This window comes from Spermophilus citellus (genome assembly GCF_964194105.1).
Source record: "Spermophilus citellus genome assembly, chromosome: 3".
Taxonomy (NCBI): Eukaryota; Metazoa; Chordata; class Mammalia; order Rodentia; family Sciuridae; genus Spermophilus; species Spermophilus citellus.
In genome coordinates this window covers 203,850,111-203,872,805 of record NC_138184.1, presented here as the reverse complement: position 1 = coordinate 203,872,805, position 22,695 = coordinate 203,850,111, and the positions used below count along the sequence as shown (strand labels likewise).

The following is a 22,695-nucleotide window of genomic DNA, read 5'->3' as shown; positions in this document are numbered from 1 at the left end:
GTTGATTAACTTTGGCTTGAAGTCTACTTTATTTGATATGAGAATGGAAATGCCTACCTGTTTCTGCAGTCCTTGTGAGTGGCATGTTTTTTCTCAACCTTTCACCTTCAGTTCTGTGGATGTCTTTTTCTATCAGAGGAATCTCTTGAAGGCAACATATTGTTAGGCATTTTTTTAAATCCAATCTGCTAGTCTATGTCTTTTAATTGGTGAGTTTAAGCCATTAACATTCAGAGTTATTATTGAGACATGATTTGTATTCCCTGTCATTTTTTATTATTTTTGGTTATTTAACTTGACTTGGTTTCTCTTTTGATTGGTTTTTTCCTTCAGTGTTATATCTCCCTTTTCTGATTTTGTTGTATTCATTTCCTCTTCATGGAATATTTTGCTAAGGGTGCTCTGTGTGCAGGCTTTTCAGTTGCAAATTTTTTTAACTTTTGTTTACCATGGAAGGTTTTTATTTCATCATCAAATCTAAAGCTTAGTTTTGCAGGATATAAGATTCTTGGTTGGCATCCATTTTCTTTCAAAGCTTGGTATATGTTTTTCCAGGATCTTCTAGGTTTCAGGGTCTGGGTTGAAAAATCTGCAGATATCCTAATTGTTTTCCCACTATTTGTAATCTGATTCCTTTCTCTTGTGGCTTTTAAAATTCTATCCTTATTCTGTATGCTAGGTATTTTCATTATAATATGTCAGTGGGTATAGATCTGTTATAATTTTGTACATTTGGTGTCCTGTAAGCCTCTGGCATTTGATTTTCCAATTCATTCTTCATATTTGGGAAATATTCAGATATTATTTCATTGAAGAGATTGCGCATTCCTTTGGTTTGAATCTCTGTGCCTTCCTCTATCCCAATAACTTTTATATTTGGTCTTTTGATATTATCCCAGAATTTTTGTATGTTCTGTTCATGGTTTCTTACCATATTCACTGTGGTCAACTTTATTTTCAAGATTGTATATTTTGTCTTTATTATTAGATGTTCTATCTTCCAAGTGATCTAATCTGTTGGTGATGCTTTCTACTAAGTTTTCTATTTTGTTTGTTGTTTCCTTCATTTCAAGGATTTCTGATTGTTCTTGTTTAGAATATCTTTTTCTTGATACCTCTTTGTTGGTGTGATCAATGGTTCCCTGTATTTGCTCCCTTATCTCTTTGTTGGTCTGATCCACGGTTGCCTGTATTTTCTCTCTTATCTCTATGTTGGAGTGATCGATTTTTGCCTCTATCTGCTCCCTTAGGTCAATCTTTAATTCATAGGTCATTTTAATTATGTACATTCCTAACTCTTTATTTGACATTTCATCAATTGCACTGTTCGTGGGTTCTATTGCTGTAGTATCTCGGTTTGTTTGGGGCACTTTTTCATGGTGTCTATGTGTCTTCCTTTCTTGCAGTGAGGATCTGAGGTATTACAGTTTCTACCCTATCTTATAGTGTCACTGCAGATTACCTGTACCTCACCTTCATGTTGGGCTTCTAGACCCCGGCCAGTGACCCATGAATGCTACTGCAACTAAAGTGGTGGTAGCAATAGCAGAGATAACTCAAGATAGCAGTAGGAGTGTCCCAAGGTGGATGCAACCACTTTCAGAGATGAAGCTGAATGGGTGATCTAGAGGCATATGCAGCTGCCTCTAGGCCCTATCTGTTGTCCCAAGGTAGGGGCTACTGTGTGGAGAGGGCTGTAGAGATGGCTTCAGTGTCCCAAGATGGAGGCGTGGGTCTGCAGGTCAGTGGGGGAGGGGATGGTCCTGGGACTAATATTGGCCTTGGCTCTAGCACAGGTCAGCAGGGCTGTCCAAGGCCTGGGGCTGGGCTCCAGCATGGGTCTGTGGGTCAGAGAGGTGGTCTTTGTCTTCTATTTTGTACAGTTGGTCTTCATATCTGTTTTGGTTCAATATCATGCCTTTTTGTTATTATAGTTCTGTAGTATAATTTAAGGTCTGGTATTATGATGCTTCTTGCTTCACCTTTCTTGCTGAGGATTACTTTAGCTATTCTGGGTCTCTTATTTTTACAAATAAGTTTCATGACTGCTCTTTCTATTTCAATGAAGAATGTCATCAGAACCTCAATAGGAATTGCATTACAGATGTATAGGCTTTTGGTAGTATGGCCATTTTATTGATTCTGCCCATCTAAGAGCATGGGAGATCTTTCCATCTTTTAAGGACTCCTTTAATTTCTTTTTAAAAAAATATTTATTGTTTTTAATTATAGGTGGATACAATGTCTTTATTTTACTTTATGTGGTGCTGAGGATCGAACCCAGTGCCTCACTCATGCTAGGTGAGCACTCTACCTCTGAGCCACAACCCCAGCCCCTAATTTCTTTATTTAGTGTTCTGTAGTTTTCATTGTAGAGGTCTTTCATCTCTTTTGTTAGATTGATTCCCAAATATTTAATTTTCTTTGAGGCTATTGTGAATGGGATAGTTTTCCTAATTTTCTTCTGTTGATTCATCACTGATATATAGAAATGAAAGTGATTTATGGGTGTTAATTTTATATCATGATACTTTGCTGAATTCATTTATGAATTTAAGTTTAATTAGAAGTTTTCTAGTGGCATTTATTGGGTCTTCAAGAGACCATTGAAAATATTTTTAAAATGATTGTTCTGGTGCTTTCAAGGAATTATTTGGAAATTTTTATTTTATTAATATGAGATTATATTATATATACCACTTTCAAATTTCAAGTCCTAGAATACAGAGTTCAGAAGTATTACTTTCCATATCAATGTTCCTATAGAATTATGCCAAAAATTGGTTCTCTCTGAAAGCTTGTAACTGAGTTTTCATTACATAATAGGTTCTCTTGAACCTTACTTTTCACTATCCCTCATTTTGTATTATTCACATTATTATTTTTATACTTTATTAATTTCTGCTTATGTCCTATTGTTTTTCCAAACCTCATTCTGACTTGATTCACATATCTCCTTTCAAGATATTTTTGTGAGATATAAACATTGAGAAAAAAATAAAATTAAGTCTTTCTGTTTTGGCATGTAGTATGTTTTTCTCATTACTTCAGAAGTACATGCTTATTTTTATTCATAGTCTCTTTGGTTGAAAACCATTCTAATGCTTTATCATATAGATCCTTTGGAAGAAAAAGGAAAAAAGGTTTAAGGGCAATAAATGCTAGTTTTAGAGCTCTTTGATTTTTGAGATCCAGTAGTCAACTGGATGACAGGTAATAAGTTGTTTTTTGTTTTTGTTTTTTTTTCAAATGACAGTTCCAATGAACAACCAAAATAAACCTCTGTGTGATTTATAAAAATGTCCTTTTCATTGCTTGCCCTGATAGTAATATCTTAAAATTCATGTTGACCTATGCATTTTATATGGATATATGATAATTCTCAATGCCATTTTTCAACCACTTGGCTAATTGTTTTTGAAAAAAATGAGTGAAAAGTCCTTTATGTAGAATATATTATATATTAAATATTACAAGAGGTTATAATTTTGAATTTGTAAATGCCAACATAGTTTATATTTTGTATTTAAGAAATAGATTTGTCTCTCCTTTGAAATTTAGACTAATGACCTAAATTCGTGTGTCTTATATTTGATGATTTGTAAATAAGCTATTTTAAGATAACTTTGGCTATAGTACCTGTGAAATGCAATTCTAATATGACTAGTGTTTGTTAACCTAAAACCTAAATTTTAGTTCCCAAAAAGAATTATGTTTTTTTTTTTTTGTGGATAGTACCTAACTAATCTCACTAATGAAGAAAAAGGCCCTGACCTTAAAAACAAATAGACCACTGATCTAGTAACTAGAGTTTTAAAGACTTCAGAAAGCTCCCTTAAATAGTTAAGTTTTAATTGAGCATAGATCTGGTTTGTATCAGATTATCCAAGATTTTCCTAACTTTGATAGAATCACAGCTATAATTCATTATTATTTTGCCATTTGAAAGAGAATCCTAAGTTTTTAGTTACAGTGATACAAAATTACATTCTTAGCTTGTGCCTTTTACATAGACCTCCCTTTATTTTTACAAACCTAGTTTATTTTCTTCTTGTTAGTTAGAAATACAATTTTTTTTCATAGTTGTTGATTCCCTATGGCTAAAGAATAGAATATCATCCTTGTTTTATTCTTTAGAAAGGAAATTTTCTACACCTTACAAATGAAGCTTCAAAGACTTCATTAAAAATTACTCTGACATTCTTCATTCTTATTGAAGCTTGCCATTTTTGAAAAAGAAAGTATCGGATGAAATAACTTATGCGGAAGATACTGCAATATCAATTGCTCTTCTGGGTAAGTTCCCTAAGCTAGAAGGGTATAACATATGACAGTCCCTACTGATAAAAAAAAAAAGGTATTGTCTGTTTTGACTAGCTTTCACTTAATGTGTTTCTTCTCTGTATCTGGGTTCTTATTTTCTAGTTGGAATTTAATCATAGTTTGCTTGTTTATATTCTGGTATTATTTTCTACTCAGGTGTTTCATGATACCAACAAAATGTTCTATTCCTTAAAAGCAAAGCCTGGAGGATACTTTGTTGTGCTTATTTGACTTTGTGTTATTTAGTTTGATGATTTTTTAAAAACTTTATTTGTTAATCAGCAAAGTGTTTTAGTCAGATTTTTGGCTCCATCCCTCAGAGCTCGAGGTATGACTGAACATCAAAGCAGAAGAGTATGGTAGAGGGAAGTAGCTTACATGATGATCAGAGAGCAGAGAGACTCTACCCACTAGATATAAAATATATACCCTCAAGGCATGCCTGCAGGGACCCACCTTTTCCAGCCATACCCTAACCATCTTTGGTTACCTCTCAGTTAATCCTATCAGGGGATTAATTCACTGATTCGGTTAAGGCTCTTATAACCCAGTCATTTCACCTCTGAATGTTCTTGCATTGTCCCACACATGACCTTTTAGGGGATACCTCATACCTAAACCATAACAAAAAATATATGTTCCTTTTTATCAGTAATCACAAAAATATTTTCAATTCATACTGAATTTCTAGAATTGCTGAGCACTAAAATTTTAAATGAAATAATAAAATAGTAGAATATTACAGACTTTTAAATAATGCACATATAGATGTGAGAGTTGTATTTTGTACACAGAAATATGAAAAAAAAATCATAAAAGAGTTGGCATTTATATCTGGATTATTGCTTAACTTTTCTAGAGAAAGAAAATAACTTCCTAGGAAATAAGATCAACAAAATACTGGCTCTTTGATTCATCCCCTGAGACAGGAGAACATGTTTCCAAAATACATCCTACATTAAGTTTGTACTTATTAATTTAGGTCTTTATTTCTAAAGAAGAAATAAAAGATAAACTATTGACTCAGTAATTTTTTAAAGGATTTTGCTGAAGTTATATTCTCAGCATTATATTATCCATATAGAAAGACTTCAGAGATTCAATTGCAATGAGCAAAACACATATTTATTTTTGATATGTTATTTTGTTTTATTTTAACGTTTTGTTTTTTAGTATAGTATTTTTGTTTATTTTGTTTTATGCCAAAATATGTTTCATAGACTTCATCTCTAGTTACTTTGGGACAACTACTTAGAATTCACTTCCTTTTTGGTGCAAAGTAGATAAAAGTGTCATAGAGATTACATTTAGCATGAGACTCTGAAGAGGACTTTAAGAAGCAGTCAGGCTGAGAAATAATGGGACATTTTTATGCTGTGAATCTCTGTCACCAGTGGAAATTTTACAAATTTTACCATGGGAATCTAACCCAAAAGAGGACATGGTAGTATTAACAGATAAAAGCATATATTATATAGGATATTTGTTGGTAACATTATTTTTAAAATGTTCCTGTTGTCCTTATTATTTAAAAATATTACCTCTAAGAGTGTTGGCAGATATTCATATGATAAATACATGGGCCATTTCTTTTTGTCAGCCCACTCTTTGCTTAATGGCAGTCTACCAATAGAACACATTACTGTTTCATATGAGGGCAGTGTAAATTCTTCATTAATTATGAACTTCTTTGACTGTTTATTTACTCTACGGCTCTTCTGTACCTTATTTGTAAATTGCTAGAAACATGAGTTTAAACTAAAATAGTTGTATAAAGCATTGAACAGAGGCTAGTCATGATTGTTACTAAGAGTTTCTAGTTTCTACTACAGACTAGTAAGTTATGTTACATTTTCTTCTCAATGGTATATAGATATATGTGATTCAGAATCAGGATTTTGGAAATGCATAAGAGAAGAAGCTAGTATTCTGCCCAATAATGATAAAACAGGAAATTGTGAGAAAAGATCTAAATTTACAGGAACTAAAAAGGTGGAGAAACAGATGGGGGAAAAAAACAATATTTCTCATAAAGTTGCATGTTTGGGTAGTTTTGTTGGAAAAGTTTTGTTGTTCCTCTTGTCTACAAATTTTCAAAACCTCAATAGTGACTTTTCTAACTCCAAGATAAAGGTCCAGAACATAAAATTAATGTAAAATCTTGACATTTTTAAAGTGATATTTTTGCAAACATATTCTAAAGCAAGGGTGAGGCTTTCCTTTGTGCCTCTCCTTTTGTCTCCTTGTTTTTTTCACCCTCTGACCACCTCTAGATATGCATATTATGCAAGACCTAATGAAAAACCTAACCCAAAACCCAAGGATACTTTATCAATTTTTTGTTCTCAGAGTATCCAACTAGATCTGATTTAATCCTAAAACTGATGCTAAGGAATCCAGTTGTCTTCAGGCATCCAGAGCACATGACTCTTCAGCAGAGTTCCTCAGATTATCTTCATATTCCCTTGGATATCATACATATAAGACTTCAATGGAGTAAATGCAGTCTAGTTTGAATTACTGTATGGACTAAGGCCAATTCAGTAGTAGTTTAGATATGACTAAAGAGAACCTCCTCCCCAGTCCAGATAACTGGAACATAAAACTGTACTGCCAGTTATATAAACATATAGCCCATACAATTATATTAAAAGTACATAATGCTTGATGATGATAATAAATTGCTGTTACAGTTTGTGTAGTTTCTATATCTTTTTATCATTTACAGTATACTCTCTACTTATTAGAAAAAAAGCTGTAAAACAGTATATTATGTTATACTTGTAGCAACCTCCTACATCTCATGTTTAGCGTATCTCCTGATTGTACCATTTTCTCTTGTGCTTGATTTAATCTCATTCTTGTGGAAGGACATTATGTGTTCACATAATAATGAACTGCCTAATAACACATTTCACAGAACATATTCCCATCATCAAGTGATGCATGACCATGTGTGTTTGTGTGTATAAAATTACAGGATCCAGTTTTAATCTCTGATCTAAATAATTGTAATATTAACATTTTATGCTCAAGTTTTCAAGTAAAATATAACAATGTTATTATATAGAATTCATTTATCCTTCTGGCAGGTGACTTAATGAAAATACCAAGTTCTGAACTGAGGATACAAATTTGTAAGTGTATCGTTGACTTTTATCATGCAGAACCAAAGAAGCATATTCCAGGTGAAGTTTTCAATGATCTTTTAATAATAACTTGTGTCTTTAGAAAACAGAAAATTCTCTTACTTCTCTCTAAACTTCAAAGACACAGTGGGCTCACAAATGCAACGCATTTTAAACATAACTTTTTTGTAGTCTTGACCTCGTTCGTCATCTTAAAAATTATATATGTATTTTTTCCAGTTTTTGGATTTGAATAAGATTTTTATGTTTATTTATTTACATAAACATTTATATAAACAAATAAATTTATATAAATACTTATAATATGATTTGTAAAATCATAACCATAAGTATAATTATTTATATTAATATAATTATTATAATTATTAATTTTACTTAATGCTAATAAAATTATTACTTAATATCCTTAATAAAAATATTTTCTCTTACATATTTTTAAATTAATCATAATATCTATCAACCCATTCTCCACCATGTTTGTGAAGAGTATATATGTACGTATATCACAGCTAAGGGATTCTAATACATAATGGTAAAATGAACCACACTAAGATGGATGGTATCAAGTCAGAGGACACTTGAATTGTGCAGATGTAATTTTATTTAAGACATACTTCTTCATAGCTTGTATAACTTATTGTCAATCTACTCAGGAAGAGAAGATATAGATATACTTTTCAAGTTACATATTCTTTAATATATGTAGAAATAAGAGCCTTTGGTAGTTCAAATGGACTACCAAATTTGTGGTATATTGGCTACTAAAACCCACAGGGACCATAAATATAGTTTTGGAATTCATCCAAATAGAAATGAAAATGGAAGCCATCAAAGTGGTTGAGTTTGGAGAGATAAAGTATATAAACAGTAAGAGACCAAGAATGACATCATTGAGAGTGCCTGGAATGAGGTTTGGAAAGAATGAATTAAAGAAATTGGATAGGGAATTGGAAGGAATAAAACCTAAAGACTGCCATGTCTTGAGTATCAATGAATGGAATGTTTGGTGAAGAAACAAGTGATTTCAGTGTCAAATGCTGACAAGGCCTTTGTGATGGAAGACAGAATGACCAAATTGATATGATATCTAAAGAATTATAGTTAATATTTGACAAGTCTGTTTACATAAAGTTACAATGGCAGTTGCAGGATTAAAGAATGAGAGGATTGTGAGAACAGAGGCAGTGTGTTTGAGAATGAGGGAATAGAGGCGGTTCATGAATACAGACTTATATTTTAAATTCCAAAGGTGAAGAGGAAGAAGGTTAATGGAGAACAGTCCAACTGATAGCAAAGTCAAAGAAGAGTTACTTGGGTTTTACATTTTTTTAGGATGGGAGAAATGAAGTTTGTAGGGTCATGAAGCTACTAAGTAGGAAAATGGGAAGGCAACATACTTAAGGAAAGCATGAGAAGATGAAATTAGGACACAAGCTTAGAGTTCTCCTTAGCAAAATATAGACACCCTTTAAAGAAAGGAAGATAATGGTGCACAAGTGAAAACAGAGTTGTTGAGTTACACAGAGTGAGCTTAGTTTAATTTGATAAAACTCTGAAAGTTTGAAGTTGTGAACGGCACTTTCACTAACATTTCACAGTTGCTTTTGAATGGTGAACATGATTGGGCATCTGGGACCACAGCTGGAAAGTCTGCAGTATAACTGCTGGAAGAGAAATAGCTCTGGAGATAGGAATCAAGTCTATGAGCCTTAATTTTACTAGTGAAAACATTCAGTATTTGTTTTCATGCTATTTTCCTTCACAGAAAGTTGTATCTACTGACAAATATAAAAAATATCATTCCTTTTTAGAACTTAATACATGCTTCCAAAATTTGTGTCTCATTTCAAATGCAAAATTAGAAATTATCAAGATGTGGCCCTTAGGCCCAAACTGGACTACTGCCAATAAAATGCTATTGGAACACAGTCATACCCATTTATTGTTCATGGCTGTCTTTTTACTACAACATGCTAGAGTCAAATAGTTCAGACATAAACCTTATAACTTTAAAAGTTTAAAATACATACAATCTGATCCTTTACAGAAAAAAATCCCATTTCTATGCTATACAGTTTTTATTTCTGTGCTATACAATTTTAAATGTCATATACATTCATTTTAAAATATTTTTATTTTTAATATTGTTGAATGATAAATGTTCATTTATCTTGATGAATCTTATGTAAAATAACATACATATTTGCTAACTGATTGTGTCAGGTTACCAGCAAGCCAGTTCATCATACAAGATTAAAATGGCTGAAGTTGGAGGATTGGCAAAAACAATGGTTCAGTCAATGACCTTGCTTGAAAATCAACTTATTGAGAAACTTTGGGTCCTTAAAGTTCTGCAGCATCTTTCATCTTCTGGTTTGTACAGTATTATTAAATGTGAATGATTCATTGTCACTTATTTTTTTAAATCCATCTAACAATGTTAAGACTTCACATTATAAGTAATTTTTGAAATTTATTTTCAGAAGTTAATTGTACTTTAATGATGAAAGCACAGGCAGCCAGTGGAATTTGTGTTCACCTCAATGACCCAGATCCCTCTGGACAGCTTCTATTTCGTTCTTCAGAAATACTTTGGAACTTACTGGAAAAGTCTTCAAAAGAAGAAATCATACAACAGCTTAGTAATTTGGAATGTTTGCTGTAAGTATACGTGGCTAGTAGGAATGTTGTTTAATCTTAATAGTCAATGATATGACTAACATCTTTGAATCTGTATTCAATTAAGTTTTTGATTTCTGTAATAGCTGTGTTTCAAGATACTTTTTTTGTGTACAATTGTATAAATGAATCTCCACAATAAAAATATCATGCTTTTCTATGTGGGAGGCTCTTAAAGTAGCTTAAGGCCAAATTATGCCTTTGCAGATATAAAAATTAAAATGAGACATTAGACATTTAGAATTATTTCACATATTCACTCTTACAGAATGCTTACTATCTTCCAGATCCTGCAATAAAAATTGGCAACAAATGTGAGTTAGCCTTCAAGTTACTTACTTCATTCAACAAATGATTATTGCCTGCTCTGTTCCGGGTTCAATATTAGGCCATAACATACAACTAGAAACAATGTATACATAATATCTACTTTCATAAAATTTACATTATGGTGGGCATGGTGGCACATGCCTGTAATCCCAGCATCTCAAAAGGCTGAGGTAGGAGGATTTTGACTTCAAAGCCAGCCTCAGCAACTTAGCGAGGCCCTAAGCAACTCAGTGAGATCCTGTTTCTAAATAAAATATAAAACAGGGCTGGGGTTATGGCTCAGTGGTTGAGAGCCTCTGGGTTCAATCCTCAATACTAAAAAAACAAAAAAGTTACATTATGCTAGAAGAACAAGTAAATAGGCAACTAAAAGAAAGTGTAATGTTAGGAAAGAGATTATCACAGGGTAGTAGATATACCTTTAAAAGAAGGTGAATTAGCACATCTGAAGGTGAAATACCAACTGACTTAAGCAATATAGGATATTTATGGGCTCATGTAACTACAAAATGAAAGGATAAAACTAGTTTCATTCCAGGTGCATGCCTGCAATGCCAGTGGCTCAGGAGGCTGAGGCAGGAGGATTGGATTGCAAGTTCAAGATAGTCTCAGCAATTTAGTAAAGCCCTAAGAAACTCAGTGAAACTCTATCTCAAATTAAAATATTAAAAAAGCCTGGGGATGTGGCTCAGTGGTTGAGCACCCCTTGGTTCAATCTCTGGTACTACTAATAATAATAGTTTCATGTGCAACATTATTCAAAGCTCAGCAGAATCAGAATGTGATCCTTCTTTATCTCTCTGAGTTATCTTCCATTGTATTGACTTTGTCCCAGGCTCCACATGGTGAGACCTAAGAAGTGAATGTTTATAACATCTCAACCCCAAACCAAGCACAAAAGGAGCCTTGCTATCAGAAAGCTCAAAGAAGTCTTCAAATTGAGTCCATGTTGGCCCTGATTGGTTTAATGTTAGCCAGTGCCCATTCCAGAGTGAATTATCGATGCCAGAAATCAGGAATGCTCTGACTGGCTAAAAGGCAGCTGGAGGGAGCATCACAAAGCCAAAAGTTGGGGATGAGTTAATGACTAAACAAAAATAAGTATACTTTATTAAAAGCTCAAATTGAGTTCCAAGAGACAAAACAACAAGTGTCTACTGAGAGAGAACCTGACCCAGACTTGAAGAATTAATAAATACTTTCTAATGAACCATGATCCAATATCTGAATGATAAATAGAAATTGGCAAACACAGAAAAATTATGCATACAGAGATCATCCTAGATGGGTAAACAGAACTGAAAACAGAATTTAGCAAAATAAAAAATCTGAAAGAAATTCAGTATGGCAAGAGCAGAAAGAAAGGGTAAAACAGTAAGGAATGAGAATGAGGCTAACAAGGTCACCAGGGACATAACAGGAAAGACCTGATAAGCTTTGTTAAGGAGAGTAGGACTTTATCCTAAGAACAAAGAGAAGCCTTTAAGTGGTTTTTAAAAAGCCTTTTAATAGTTTTAACTTGACATGATTAAATCTTTTAGAGCAGTCACTTTGACAACCTTGTATAAATTGGATTAGTGGATTCTTATCTGGCATACAAAGAAATAGAAGCAGATTGGAAATTGTGGGAAAGATTAGAAATACTTGGAAATGAATAGTGTGATATAAAAAATAAGATTTGTTATAAACATAATATTTCCATTGGAAAATGTGTCTTTGTTCAGGCTACTGTAATAAATTGTCACAGAGTGAGTCACTTATAAACAACCATAATTTATTTCTCACAGCTCAGAGTGTCAGCATGGTTAAGATCTGGTGAGGATGTACTTCCAGGTTCAGACTACTACAGACTGTCTCCTTACATGGAAGAAAGAGCAAGAGGGTACTCTGGGATCAACTCTCATGGCCTAATGACCTCCCAAAGGCACCACCTCCTCCTACCATCATATTGGGGATTAGCATTTTTAACATGAATTTTGAGGACCACAAACATGTAGTTCATATAATATTTTTTAAAAAAATATTGTTTTAGCCAGGTGCAGTGGCACACACCTTGAATTCCCAGTAATTTGGGAGTCTGAGACAGGAGAATTGCAAGTTCAAGACCAGCCTCAGCAACTTAGTGAAGCCTAGTCTCAAAATAAAAAAAAAATAAAATAAAATATTGTTTTATTTTCTAGGACTTTGAAAGAAGTATTTAAAAATCTGTTTACAAGAGGTTTTAGTCATTATGATCGTCAGCTTAGAAATGATATATTAGTGATCACTACAATTATAGCTCAAAATCCTGGAGCACCAATGATTGTAAGTATAAGTATAAGTCAAATTACATTAATTTTAATTGTGTAAGTGGTGGGCATATGGAAAGGGAATCTCGAATCATGTTGTAATATTTATGTATTTTGTTGAAGTGCCAAGTTATAATGTTATGTTGGTCACCACTATACTCTACCAATCCTTTGCATATTTTGGGGAGCTTGGGATCTTCCTCATGTTTTATCGTGTGTACACAGATTTACCATTTATGATGTTTTCTTTCCTTCCTGTCCTGATATGTTTCTATCTGGCATCATTTCTTTCTCACTGGAAGAACTTCCTTTGGTACTTCCATATGGTACAAATATGTTGGCTGCCATCAACAGAGTCTCTTAGTTTCCTTTTATCTGAAAATATCTTTAGGGGCCGGAGGAATAGCTCAGGAGTAGGGTGCTAGCAAGCAAGCCTGTGGTAAATGACAGTTCAAATCCCAATTCAACTCTTCTATCTATGTGTGGGATGCTTGAGAAATCTCTGCACTTGTATGGTTCAGGCATGAGCTAAAGATTTGGGAAGAGTTTATACACAAAATTTGAGGTTCCTGCCTCTCTGACTCTCCTCTTTATGGGATTTCACCTTTCACTCTTCCGTGGCTGTGGTTGCCTCTTTCTTCTGATTCTCTCAGGCCACAGGTTTATTGTGAATGGGAGAATCCTCCAGGTGCAGAATAGGGCCTGCTTTCATGCTAAAAGTCATCTAAAAGGGGATATGGGTAGAAATTTACACAGTACTATTACCTTCTTCAGAGTACTACCTTCCTTTCAATGTTGGTTTGCTCTTGGCTATGAGATCTTTTTGTTGTTGTTAAAGTTTATAATTGTTAACTGCAGGAGGATTTGTCAGGAACTACTTGATCATACCAGACACTGAGCCTCCCCATATTTTATTTTATTTGTTTTTTCAAACACTTATTTTTTAGAAGTAGTTGGACACAATATTTTATTTATATTTTTATGTGATGCTGAGGATCGAACCCAGGGCCTCACACATGCTAGACGAGTGCTCTACCACCCAGCCACAATCCCAGCCCCTCCCATATTTTATAATGTAAAAAATTATTGAATGGTTGAAATTCTGAAATAGAATCTTTGTCAACAACATTCACACATCTGTAAATTTTATGTCAAGAAACTGGCTTGAAGGCCTCAACCCTTATCAGTAGACGTCAAATGTTCCCAATATAAAAGAGGAGACATAGGGGCACTGGGACTGAGGTTCAGCGGTAGCGCACTTTCCTGTTATGTGTGAGGCACTGGGTTTGATTCTCAGCACCATATATATATATATATAATATATATATATATATATATATATATATATATATATTATATATATATATATATATATATAAAGTAAAGGTCTACCAACAACTAAAAAAAAATTTAAAAAAGGAGTTATGGAATTCATCCTGTGCAAATGGGCAAATACAGTCCCTTTTCATCTTTCTGCTTGTTTTATGTATTGATTTGGGGAACTTTAGAACCTACAGAGCATCATAATTAAGGCTGCAATCTGATAAATGTCTAGATAAGTATCTTTATCTAGGACACTGGTCAATCAGTAAGTTTTCATCATTGTCCTTGTAAACATTCTGGTGAGTTTCATAAACATGAATCAGAGTAATAGCATCCTCATATTTAAAGAAATCATATGGATCTTAAAGTAGTAAGAACATAAAGCTATAAGCTTAAAATCCCAGGGTTTGCCCTGTAAACTTTCCCTAATATGTAAAGTTCAACTAGGTTATCACTGTCAGGAATTAGTTCCCTCACTATGAAATGTTTGCACTTCTAGTCATTCTTCGGGGATTTTCATGTTAAAATTAATTTTCCATGTTGAAAACTAATTTTATTACATATATATAATGAAAGTGAGAGTGGTTGGGACAGGATTATTTAAAAAGAGAAACTATTTTAAATAACTGGATTTTCCTCCCTTATTGTGTCAAATAAGGTGTTTTAGTCAGCTTTTTCACTGCTATGACTAAAGGACCTAACCAGAACAATTGTAAAGGAGGAAAGGTTTATTTTAGGGCTCAAGGTCTTAGTCAATAGTCAAGGTCTTAGTCAAGGTCTTAATAGTCAATAGAAGGCCAGCTCCATTACTTGGGGCTCAAGATGGAGGAAGAGTGTGGCAGAGGGAAGCAACTCAGTGGTGATCAGGGAACAGAGAGAGAGACTCCACTGGTCAGATTCAAATATATACCCCATAGCCACGCCCCCAATGAACTACATCCTCCAGCCACACCCACCTACAACCAGTTATCACTCAGTTAATCCCATTAAGGATTAATTCACTGATTAGGTTAAGGTTATAGCTCAATCACTTCTCCTCCAAACCTTGCATTGTCTCATGAGCTTTTGGTGTCACATATCCAAACTATAACAAAGGTATAGACAATTATAGAAGTAAAATAGGCCTAATATGTTTTTTGAGTTCTTACTAAATTTTAAACTATATCTTGTAAAATATACATAGAATAACATAAAATACTTAAAACCTACAAAAGCAAGTTTAAATTAAGTAAATTGTAAGTCTATCTAGCTACAGTCTTAATTTCTTACTTTCATTCCTAATATTAATAGTACTTACAAATTCAAATGAATTACAGTAGGAGAAATTGATAAATATATTTAAATACTAGGTAAATATAGGCATCTATATCTTATCTTCCATCCTGATTAATTCATCTTTCTGCTTATTTTGTGTATTTGTATTAGGAATGTGGCTTTACCAGGGACTTGATACTATTTGCAACCTTTAATGAAGGTAAAACACATAAATCTTTAAATGTCTTGTAATTGCCTTGATGAATCTTTGTATATAATTTTACTCGCTTTTGTTTCCCCTTACAGTTAAAAGTCAAAATCCTTTGGTAAAAGGCCTTAAGCTTTCTAATTCCTGTGAAGATTTTGAGTTGAAGAAATTGCTATTCAACATAATTGTGATCTTATGTAAAGATTTACCTACTGTACAGGTAAAGAGTAGTAAAAATAGGAAACAATAAAAATCATTTCATCTTATAGTATAACTTTTTAAAAAAATCTTTCCTTAATTTATATCTTTATCATAGAAAGTAAAAAAAAAACTTACTAGCCTGAATTTCAGCTTCTAAACATTTCCTTTAATTATCTATTAATAAATAGCAAGGGGCTGGGGATGTGGCTCAAGCAGTAGCGCGCTAGCCTGGCATGCGTGCGGCCCGGGTTCGAGCCTCAGCACCACATACCAACAAAGATGTTGTGTCCGCCGAGAACTAAAGAATAAACATTAAAAAATTAAAAAAAAAACCTGAGTTCCTGAGTTAACCCAAATAAACTTAAAAAATAAATAAATAAATAAATAGCAAGTACCTCAATTTAGAAGTTAAGAGACTTAATATGTTTATTTTTCCTGAACTAGAGAAATAAAATAAAAGAAGTTCATACAGACCCATCCAACCTGGCTCTGGCCATAATGTCAGAGAATCATTTAATGCTGAAGAAAATCATTACCCTCTGTGATGCCAATATCAAACCTATGAACCTGCTTTTCACCACACAAACCTAACATCTTTAGTTTTTGTTAGTATCCATTAATTTATATTAATTTATTTCCTTGTAACAAGATTATATAATTTTAAAAATATTGAAACTGAATTTCACTTCTGTCTTATCACCTTCTAGCTAGTGGCTTTGGCAAAACTACTTAACTTCATGAGATTTAGTTCCCCTTCTATAAAGGAACCATCATAATATTTCTGCCCTACTCATGGGTCTCTCGTGAGGTTAGGATGAAGGCTTTATAAACTATAAAGTGATAGAAAAATATATTACTAATAATTCTATTAGTTAAGTTACTGCATTAGATAAATTTTCTTTTAGTTCTAAAACTCTTTCAAGCACTTTTTTCTTTTCATGAAAAAGAAGTAGGAATTCATTCTATCATTAATGATGTAAATGTGGTATAGTATAGAAGTTAATGCTTTTGTCAGGTGGAATCCCAGCTACCTGGGACTTAGAGAAATTAAATAATTATGTTCTTCAACAGGTTAGTTAGTTTCTCTAAATCCAGCTTCAGCATAGAGGTAACACCTACCCCATGGAATTATTATGAGGACTTAAATGAGCCTCAGCATTTTTTAGTTAATGTCACTTTGAGGAATATGCAAATACACATACACACAGATGTTAGAAATTTTCAGAAAAATATATTTTTATAATTATAACTTTATTGTTTGTATCAAAAATATATAGCGTGTAGAACCTAATTATATTTTCTGAAATGTCAAATAGAAAATCATTCCATAAAATATGGCCCATTGTTACAGTAGAGGATTATATCATTGTTAAATGATGATAACAGTAAAATGAAGACAGTTAACAAAATTTATGTTATAGTTTACAAACCAATTTTAGTTGATTGAACAACATTTTATAGAAAAAAGAATCAAATATCATAAAGGTTATAATGAGGTTCTTAAAGCACTTTATAAGCAATGGAATCAATTATTTTTTATGTTATATACTTGTAGCCCAGTAATAATGGTGATAATGTATATATTTCAAAAAAAATTCTCCACTTAATTCTAACAAAAATGCTAGAACAGTTATCTCTGGTTTCTCAACTCTTAATCTTGCATACTCTTCATGTAAACTATAAAGCAGATGAATTAGAGTTTAGAAAATTCATAATTGTTATGAAAAAAATTAATAGAACATTCCAAATTAATAGAGTATTAAATATAGCCTAGCATATAGTCTTTTATAGTCTTGTGAACTGTAAATATGCATTAAGTAGAGTCAGTTATAATATTAATTTTGTTGTCATTTTACAATATCTATGCATATTTTGTTTTTATCAAAACGTTAAATTCAATGAAATTTTAAAATACTAAGCATGCAATTAAGTATGGCTTGTGACTTGAGAATTGATAAAATGTTGGTGTTGGCATAAATTCTGGTATCTAAGACTAAATATTAGCTCTAGTCATTATTTAAGACAAAAATTACTTATGCTAAACAACTGAATCTGAAGTCTTTCCTTTGAGAGGTGAGGTGTAATATAGTGGTGGAGCACTTGCTTGGCATGCACAAGGCCCTGGGTCTACTCCCTAACACAACAACAAAGTTTCCTTTGAAAGAAGGGAATGAGGAAAGAAATGTCAACAGTTTATTAATGCCCTAAGTTTTTCTATTTGTATGGTTTCATTAGAATCAAGAACTAAACTACATATATGAGCAGCCTAGACAAAAAATTAGTACATATATTATTGTCACCTAAAGAGTGCATAACTCAGAAAAGGGGATCCCAACCAACTGCTGTTACTGTTGAGGCTTTTGTTGTTATATTTTTGGAGTTTTTAAAATATCTGTCATAGATGTGATATTTGGAAAGGTATTATTTCGGAATTATCAATAAAACATCATATTTGAAATGTTTTATTTAATTTTCTTAGATTAAATAATGTTATTTGAGTTATACTTCTAACAAAGTTACCTTTTGCCCTTTCTCATAGCTATTAATTGATGGCAAAGTTGTTTTGGCTTTGTTCACCTATATTAAAAAGCCTGAGAAACACAAGATAATTGAATGGTCTGCAGCACAGCATGAAGAGTTACAACTGCATGCAATTGCCACTTTGTCATCAGTGGCTCCTTTATTAATAGAAGAATACATGTCATGCCAGGGAAATGCTCGAGTACTGGCATTTCTAGAATGGTGTGACAGTGAAGGTGAGTGGCCCTTCAGGAGTCCTGTCAAAGATCAAATCTACACATTTCACCTGTACTCTCAACATATTCATAGAAGAAACAATGAAGTTAATTAAAGTGAAGAGAAATAAAAATATGTAGGTACATATTTTCAGAAAAATCCTGAGATTTCAAACTTGGACATTAGTAAAAGTCATAATGATAGTTGATACATACCTAAAAGAAATAATACTTATAATTTTTTAAAATTTTTATATTCAAAAAATATATTTCAGAAAGAGATAAATCCTGGTGATATTTTAATGCTTTCATTCAGGAGATATAGTTACTGTTATGATCCCTAATTGGTTTGGGTAGAACTGAGAAGTTAAATTGATTGTTTTTGGCCATACAATAAGTGGCAAAATAAATTTAACTCAGGCTCCAGAGCTCACACTTATAACCAACACAAAATACTCAGGACAGTATTCTAAACATTTTTTTAAACTATAATGCTATTTCTAAATGAAACTTTCAAAGAAAGCATAAAGAAGGGAGAACTTGCCTTGATTTTTATCAAGACATATCATAAAGCTATAGTAATTAAAATTATATGGTACTGGGTCAGGGATAGTTTAAAGGAATGGAATATATGGAAAGTTGGCATTTTCAGAAATGATATTGCCAAGCAGTGAAAGAAGAATGATACTAGAGAGTTGATTCTCAGTGTGGAAAAGTAAAAATTAGCTCCCTTTACTTAGTTTTTTTTTTAACCTCAAAAACAGGTAGATTTATTACCTGAGATACTTAGTTAAAAAAAAACAATTGTAAAATGAATCAAAGACATAAATATGAAAAGTTAAACTGTAGCACTCTTAGAAAATATGATAGTATTAGCAAAGGAAAAGATGTCTTTGAAAAGACTCATGAACTTAACCTATACAGGAAAAGGATGATATTTTGACAATTATAAAAGTTTCAAAATGGCTGAATGACAAAAGTCTGTATAAAATAAATATCAACCTACAATTTGAAGATATTTTCTACTCCTATAACTATTAAAATGGAGATTCAAAAAGAACTCCTACATATTAACAAGATAATTTATTAGAGACATATTCAAGGTATAAGGACTTCCATGTCACAGAAAACCTCAAATTAAAAAAAGAATCTAAAATGCTCAACCTTATTGGTAATCTGGGAAATGCAAATTAAGATTAAAATTCATTACCATTTTACATTTTACAGATTTGAAAAAATTAATTGAATCTATGTAACTTGGAAATTTAGATAAGATTTAATGATGGGCTGGGGTTGTGGCTCAGTTGTAGAGCGCTTACCTAGCATGCATGAGGCACTGGGTTGGATCCTCAGAACCACATAAAAATAAAGATATTGTGTCCACCTAAAACTAAAAAATAAATATAAAAAAAGATTTAATGAATATACCCCATGTGATTCCATTGTCTCATGAAGCTGTTCTCTGAGGGAAGAAGAGGACATGAATTAGAATGTTCATTATGGCAGTTTTAACTAGTAAATGATTCATTTATAAATTGAATGCTGAACACAATTAAAATTAATCATTTACATATACTTTTTACAGTATGAATAATGTCAAAAACATAATATTAAGTAATGGAAGAAACTTGCAAAAGATACATACAACATGATACATTTGAGTAAAATTTTAAAGCACATATTTCTATTCGGGAGTTCTTAAGGAGAGGAAGAAGGGACAGTAGCTTATTTTTCTGAAAAGAATGAAAATAAGTATGACAAAATATTAACAACTATTTAAATTTATATATGCTCCCTCTCCCTACCCCACTATGAGTCAAGTCAGTCACCTTATATCAGAGAAAAAATTTTCCATTTGTTTTCTTGGGATTGGCTAACTTTACTTAGCATTATCTTCTCCAACTGCATCCATTTACCTGCAAATGTCATGATTTTATTCTCTTTTATTGATGACTACTATTCTATTATGTATATATGCCACATTTTTAATCCATTCATCTCCTGGAGGGCATCTAGATTGGTTCCACAGTTAAGCTATTGTGAATTGTACTGCTATAACCATTGATGTGCCTGTATCCCTGTAGTATGCCGTTTTTAAGTCCTTTGGATATAGATACATATCAAATATATTGTTTATTTGAAATGTTTTATGTTTTAAATTTCTTGATGTAAATTAAATTATTAATTTTTCTCCACAGATCCCTTCATTAGTCAAGGTAACAGTTTTCATGGTGCAGGTGGCCGTGGCAACAAGTTTGCCCAGATGCGTTACAGTTTAAGACTCCTGAGAGCCATGGTCTACCTTGAAGATGAGACTGTAAATACAGATCTTTGTGAAAAGGGAACAATTCAACAACTAATAGGTAAAATATAACATGGCATTGTTCTCCTGAAAGTAGGTCATTTATAATACCAGAGGTTTAGTTTGAAATGTTTCTACACATTTGTCTTGTCTTTATGGCTGAGAAAGTCCTGAATATTTTCTTGATTTCTGTTTTATATTTTGCTATAAATCAATTTTTTTCTTGATAAAACATAATAATCACTAATCCTTTAAACATTTGTTTCCTCAATTAAGAAACCATTTCATTTAGGATTCCCCTCTCTCTTTTTTTTAATGGACCATTGTTGTTTCATTCTTCTAGTAATGAGATCATCATGTTTGGCCAAGCCTTTTAGAGCCATTTTAAAGAAGTATTTGACATACTGAAACACTGGTATATTGTATATGTTAAAAAGCATACATGAGTTTCTTTTCTGAAATGAAATATCAGAATATCTTTGATTTTCTACTCAGAATTAACTGTGTTAAGTCACTTTGTCCCTAAAACCATACACATGTAATCCCAGAGTGAAATTTAAAAACTTCTAAACCAAAGTTGTTTTACCTTTAGTTACTTAAAAATAAGCAGTTCTCCAGCCCTTATCTTTCCTGATTTTCAAAAGTAAAAGCTGTTTCATTCATATGCAGTGATTGTTTCATGCAAATAATATACAGTTGGTCCTCCAGATCCTTTACATCCATGGATTCAACCAAACACTTATCAGAATTTACTCAAAAAAGAAAAAATTATGTCTGCATTGAGCATATACAGACTTTTTTCTTGTCATTAGTCCCCAAACAACAACTGTCTTTACTCCCCAAACATAGCATTTACATTGTATTAGGGATTATAAGTAATCTAGAGATGATTTAAAGTATGCAGCAAGATACACATAGTTTTAATGCAAATACTGTAACATTTAATGCAAGCATCCAAGGATTTTAGGATCCCAGCAAATTCTGGAACCAATCATTCAAAATTACAGATGGACAACTATAATCTGCTAAATTAGCTTTCCTTTACTGTGACAAATACCTGCGATAAATCAATTTATAAAGAGCAAAGGTTGAGTATGGCTCATGATTTCTTAGGTCTCAGTTGTTGTCAGTTGATCTGTTGCTTCTGGGCCTGTAGAGGCAATATATTATGGTAGGAACACTTGGCAGAGGAAGCTGCACATCTCCTGGTGACTAGGAAGAGAAAGAAGGGGCCAGGGTTTCAATATCAACTTCAATGGCAGGCCTCCCAGTGACCTAACTTCATTACATCAGGCCACCTCCTAAAGGTTCCACTACCTCCTAAAGGTTCCAGCACCTCCCAGTCGGTCACACCACAGGCTTAGGACCAAGTCCTCAATATATGGACCTCTGGGAGACATTCAAGATCCAAACTATAGCCCTGATGGATGTTGATTAATTATAAATGCCTACTCAAAACCTTCTTCTCATAAAGTACCTTCATATCCATCATTACTGGAGAGCACTGGTGCCCTCCAATTATAATGCAAGTAATGATAAAGGAATATACCAAAAAGGGACTAAGCAAAAATATTTAAAAATTTGCCTAAGATGACCAAATTTGAAAGTTTATTTTTATCACACCCATGTTCATGCTGTTGTGCAAATTTCAATATTAAGGCCCCAACCTAACAGGAAGTACAGTTTTGCATATATAGGAAGAAGTCTTAATCCTACCTGGGCTGAAGGAATGGATTATGGAAAAAGAAAGCAAATAATAAGAGTTCTTCTCTTAGTAGAACTTTTTCCCTTTATCTAAAAAGAAGCTTATCTTTATCACGTGAGTTCTAGGAGGCAGTAAACTTGTCTTTTTTAATCTAACAGGGCTTTGTAGTGGTAACATGATCAAAAAAATAGTAATTAA

The 22,695-nt window shown here is 32.7% G+C and overlaps 1 protein-coding gene across 1 annotated transcript in view; it reads left to right on the top strand.

Moving 5' to 3' along the window:
* CFAP69 (cilia and flagella associated protein 69) overlaps positions 1-22,695 on the top strand; it is a 69,559-nt gene that overhangs the window by 22,930 nt on the left and 23,934 nt on the right. Inside the window, exons 5-13 of the mRNA XM_081288163.1 lie at positions 4,220-4,296; positions 7,416-7,511; positions 9,696-9,845; positions 9,956-10,133; positions 12,662-12,785; positions 15,518-15,566; positions 15,653-15,774; positions 18,295-18,511; positions 20,689-20,853. Coding sequence (XP_081144289.1) covers positions 4,220-4,296; positions 7,416-7,511; positions 9,696-9,845; positions 9,956-10,133; positions 12,662-12,785; positions 15,518-15,566; positions 15,653-15,774; positions 18,295-18,511; positions 20,689-20,853 — 1,178 coding nt within the window. The remainder of the gene's footprint in view (positions 1-4,219; positions 4,297-7,415; positions 7,512-9,695; positions 9,846-9,955; positions 10,134-12,661; positions 12,786-15,517; positions 15,567-15,652; positions 15,775-18,294; positions 18,512-20,688; positions 20,854-22,695) is intronic.